The sequence below is a fragment of the Rattus rattus genome, chromosome 11 (assembly GCF_011064425.1).
Source record: "Rattus rattus isolate New Zealand chromosome 11, Rrattus_CSIRO_v1, whole genome shotgun sequence".
Lineage (NCBI taxonomy): Eukaryota > Metazoa > Chordata > Mammalia > Rodentia > Muridae > Rattus > Rattus rattus.
In genome coordinates this window covers 46346315-46351575 of record NC_046164.1, presented here as the reverse complement: position 1 = coordinate 46351575, position 5261 = coordinate 46346315, and the positions used below count along the sequence as shown (strand labels likewise).

Below are 5261 nucleotides of genomic sequence, written 5' to 3'. Positions count from 1 at the left end.
GATGTCCAATTGGGAAAAACATTCTCAACAAATACTTGTTTGAAATCTTTTTTAAAAATGTTTAAATAACTTTAAATTTTATTGAATAAAAATTGCATAAACACAACCATAAGATAATGAATAGAAAAGTTAAATACAAACTACCACATGTAAAATAGGTTATTGTATAACTGGTGGTATCAAGCCTAAATACCAAATCCCCAACTTCCACAGTGGGAATGTTAATATAATAAAAAAAAATCTTAATTTCACCTTAATATATGCCAAAATTTTTTAACAAATTTTTTTAAATTAAATAGAACTTTTCAAATGAACAGTTCAACTCAACCCTAGATGGGTTTTGTATTAAATGATTTCTGAGATAAAAAATGGACATTTGTTAATGTTTTCTTCAAATCAACTTCCAATCTAATGTAGGTCTGGGAAAGAATGAGTCCTTTAAGGACCATTATGCTTTTCTTCATACTCCTAGACGAGCAGGCAGTAGTTGGGCCACAGTTCTCCACCCTGTACAAGTCAGTCAGTAGAGTATGGTGGTAAAGAACATCAGGGGTCCTGGCAACCCATTTTCATTTCTTATACTATTTTCAAGCTTAAAAAAGCCCAAAATATTAAAAAAGCACCACCACTATTCCCAGCTTCAATTTAACAACATCCAACTCCAGCATTAGAGATGCTAGTGAACAGCTCCAGCTTCTTCCTGCTGATGTCCCTCCTGATCATCAGCAGGGGATAACACAGTGTGAGAATTCCTTTCAGAAATAGTTCAAACAAGGAATAAGAGGATTGGAAAATGAAATGGCCAAGGTTTGCAAGGGAGTTAAGGAATATAATCAATGGGGAAGGGTAAGGAAGAAAAAAATGGGTGAAAAAGAAAAAAGAAGCAACCAAACGGGGAAAAGAAAACAACAAAATGAAAAAAGAAAAGCCTACAAAATGGAAAAAAAAAACCAACAAAACGAAAACAAACAAACAAACAAACAAACAAGAAACAACAAAAAATATAATGCAAAACCCAAGCAAACTAAAAACAAAATAAAGCCAAAAACAAAAATACAGAAAAACAAAATACAAAACACAAAACACAAACAAAAATACAGAAAAAAAAAACAAAACCACACACAACCAAAACAACAAAAAACAAAAACAAAAACAGAAATACGAACAAAAACAAAAACAAAAAAATAATAAAGAAAAAACCAAAAGCACATCCACAAAAACAAAACAATACACAAATACAGACAAAAAGAAAAACACACAAAAACTAACCAACAATAAACAGAAACAAACCACACAAAATTAACAAAAACCACAAAAACAAAACAACAAAAAACAAAATAAAATACACAGAAAGGAAAACAAAAAATAAAACCAAAAACACAACCAAGAACAAAACAACTACAAAAAAAAACCAAATAAATACAGAAACAAAAACAAAAAACAAAGCCAAAAACCGAAAAAAAAGTACAGAATAGCAACAAAACACAAAACTAAAATACAAAACACGAAAAAAACTGGAAATACAAGCACAAACACAAACAAAAAAGCAAACTTGCCAAAAACAAAAAAAAAACAAATCAACCAAAAAAAAAAAAAAAAAAAAAAAAAAACCCAGGAAAATTAAACAACTAAAAGAAAAACCAAAAACACAAATACAAACAAAAACAAAAGATAAAAAAACCAAAAACACAAACACAAAAACAAAACAAAACAAAAAAAAGAAAAACAAAAATACACCAAAACAAAAAAGAACAAAAACACACAAAAACTAACCAGCAAGAAAGAAAAAGCAAGCCACACAAAAACTGAGCAAAAAAACAAACAAAAACAAAGCAACAAAAAACAAAACCGAAAACACACAAACACACAAAAAAACAAAAACCAACCAAAAACAAAATAACAGAACACAAAACAAAAAAACCTACAAAAACAAAGAAAAAACAAAACCAAAAACAGCAAAAACAAAACAAGAAAGCAAACCAAAACCAAAAACACACAAAAACAAAACAAAAACACAAACGAAAACAAAACAAAAAACAAAGAAAAACAAAATAACAAACAAACAAAAACCCTATAAAACACCAATTCATTGACTAAATTCAGCATTAAAATAGTATTTCTTTAGCACGTAGTCTTGCGTGAGTTGGACAGTGGCAGTTTCTAAGCTGGCGGTAGTTCTATGCGTTCTAGAGATGGCATTAGGGCAGCAGACCCACACCCCACGTTAGGACAATATTGAAGAGAGTGGGCTCCATCCGGTCAGACAGCTCAGTACCTGTTTAAAGTCTCTTCAACCCTTCCCACTTGAGGTATATTAGAAACATCGATGGAAAAGGGCAGGGCGGGAGCCACAGCAACCAGGTGGATGTTGTTACAGTAAGTGACTATGCAGGATTTCCCACACCATCCTCTTCCTGAAGAGGGGCATGTGTTGCTGAGAAAAGGTCACAGGTTGGTCTCGAGAGATGTAATCTGCATATTTGCAGGTGAACATTCCACAGTCGCTCCCATTCAATTGTTGAGGAATCTCCTCTGAAGTTAAGCTGTACTGCTTCCACTCCACAGGGTCCAGCTCGATGTCCCTTCGGGTCTTGCTCTCATTTTGTAAATATTGGAAGATGGTCTCACAGATATTTTTCCCTGTCTGACCCATTGAATCGAGGTAGACAATGCTTCGCTTTCTTAAATCGATTACCACCAGGTTCCAATGGACCCTCTGGTGAATAGGCACCAAGATAAGTTCTTTTTCAAAGAGATTGATTCCACGGGTCCATCTTTTCACAGAATTGTAACCGCCATGCTTCAGCTTGGGGTAAAAGAAAGTGCTAAAGGCATGAAGAGCAGGGTAGCCTTGGTTTTCATTTCTCTGAACCAGAAGATTCATGTAGAAATTGATGACCTCATCATTGAGCCACTGACCGTTCTTGAGGGTCTGCATATCTCCTCGGGTGATTTTGAGCTTGAATCCCGTACTGAGGATTTCTTCCTGGGCTCCTGGACCCAATGCTTTCTCAACTTCCTTTTCCATTTCTTTTGTAAATTCTTTTTCTTGCTTGTTTTCTTGCTCTGAGAGAGCCTTTTTCTCTCCTGCAAGTACTGCCGTCTTGTTGGGGAGTAACCTACGGCCGCCACTGTCCAGGATGTTTGCATTCTCTGTTCCCAGCAGGCCATGCTCCAAGCTGTTACCCGGTACACATTTCTCCTCTGCACACCTCTTCTCTCTCTTGGTAGAGAGAACCTCTTTAGATGGTTCTCCATCTCCCTGAGATGTTTCTGATCCATGAGGATGTCCTGGCATTCCACCTTTGTTGTTTGATGTGTCAGAAAAGATTGGGTGAGGCCTGTGTGGATCAGACCTCACAGGATGGCCACCTTGAAGCTGTTCAAGTGACCTAGTATACTTTTCGTTTTTGGAGCTTTGAGGTTTTTCCTGTAGGACAGAATAGGGCCGTTTGCGACACTTGCCACCCTCAGCCGACTTCTCAACTACAGCCTGCTCTGGCAGACACTGTAGGGGTTTCATATTTCTTGAATCCTCTTCCTGGAGTTTCTGGCCCTGACCCTTGTCAGGCTGTTCTTTTTTAAGTTTTTGGTCTTGATGCTCCTGACGGATCTTCTTTCGTGCCTTTCCAGGCTTCTGAAACACCATTTGTGTTCCATCTTGGCAGTTGCTTGATGGACCTTGTCCCAAATCTTCAGACTCGCTCTCTGTCCCACTTTTGTCCTGGTGTTTCTGCTTTCGACCTTTTCCTGAAGGTTCGGGTTTCATGCCCACCCCGGGCTGTGTAGGTTGCCACATGGAGCTTGAATAGGTGTTTTGAGGGGGCAGGCTTTATGATTTAGAAGAGAAAGCAACCGTATACCTGGCTCTGGGTGGGCAGCTAAATCCAAAAAACTTTCAAATGAGACTGATCGTCCTATTCGAATCACTAGTAAGGCACCAGGTCTAAACCTAGCAGCTACCCCTTCAGAGGGAACCTCACGAGTGATACCTAGATCAGGGGGTTACCCCTAATCACAGACTTCAAGGTTCCATAGCTGGTTGTGATGTCACCTGAAAGAAGGCAAACCAACGTTCTTTGGAGGGTTGAAGCTCTCCCCTACCCCAACTAGGTCCAGGATTTCAAAGGAGTGGGAAGTTTGAATGAATTGATACATAGCTCAGTTCACTTTGGCAGAGCAGAGTTCCCCAAATCACGTCAGCATAATTTAACTGGTCCTGACTAGTACATTTGTCTTTTAGGAACCTGCCCCATAATCCATATAATCTGTCAATTATAGGAAACAAAATATAAGTGCCCTTCAACATATCTTGTTTGAAATCTTAAGGCAAGTTACATGTGTACAAGGACTCAACTCAATGAAGAGGTGTGAAGAATCAAATCAATGGCTGCAGAAAGAAGGAGAATCACTCTTCTCTCGGGACAAAATCCTTCCTATGTTTTCCAATCTTAAATAGTCCAAAATACATATACATATGGGGAGAGTTATTAGATAAAATAATTATAAAATAGGTCATAAGTCCCCAGGTGACAAGAGAAGAGTTAGTGGGTAACTCGTAGAAACCTACGAGTTGTGTAAATACAGCATGCGTATGTATGAAACAAAGCAACACAAATGTGCAAATAGAATAATGAAAATTATCTCTTTATTGAAAATTATTCTTAACGTATACACATACATAATGTTTGTAATGCTATTCAACAATAGGAAAATGATGAATGAATTGGTAAATTATTGTATGATTGCTTATTCTTATAGAAAAATTAACTATTGTCTTTCACATGAGAAATGAATTCCAACTGAATGCATCCAAAAAAGTAAAGATAACACCTGTAGGGGGTAGCTCAGTGGTAGAGTTTGCCTAGTGTGAAGCCTAAACAAGTTTCTGCAGTACATACAATCAAAAGTAAATACAAAAGGATAGTAGCCTAATGCCTTGTAGGAAAAAATGGAAGAAAGGATATTAAAATTCTTTAGATGAGTGCTATTCTTCTGGAACAACAAATACATTTTTTTCTGGAGAGAGACAAACCAGAGAATGTAAGTTCCCCAAAATAATTAGAAACCTCCGTTATAGTAAATGGTGGGAGGATTAGTTATACAAATCTAAATATTAACTGTAAAATCATGTGTATGTGTTTGTATGTGTGAATAATTGACAGATGTTAATTGTCTTTATCTGGCAGATTAACGGACTTACCAGGTAAAGAGTGACACCATCTTTAAGAAAATTGTCAGATGAGAAATTCAATAATAAA

General features: G+C 36.8%; 1 protein-coding gene across 1 annotated transcript; it reads right to left on the bottom strand.

Moving 5' to 3' along the window:
* Positions 1 to 2371: 2371 nt before the first annotated feature.
* On the bottom strand, positions 2372 to 3799 carry LOC116911929 (sentrin-specific protease 2-like). The gene has a single exon (XM_032915820.1). The coding sequence runs from the start codon at positions 3797 to 3799 to the stop codon at positions 2372 to 2374; it is 1428 nt and encodes a 475-aa protein (XP_032771711.1).
* Positions 3800 to 5261: the final 1462 nt, after the last annotated feature.

Coding starts and splice junctions, on each gene's coding strand:
- LOC116911929 (XM_032915820.1), bottom strand. CDS start 3,799: ATGTGGCAACCTACACAGCCCGGGGTGGGCATGAAACCCGAACCTTCA.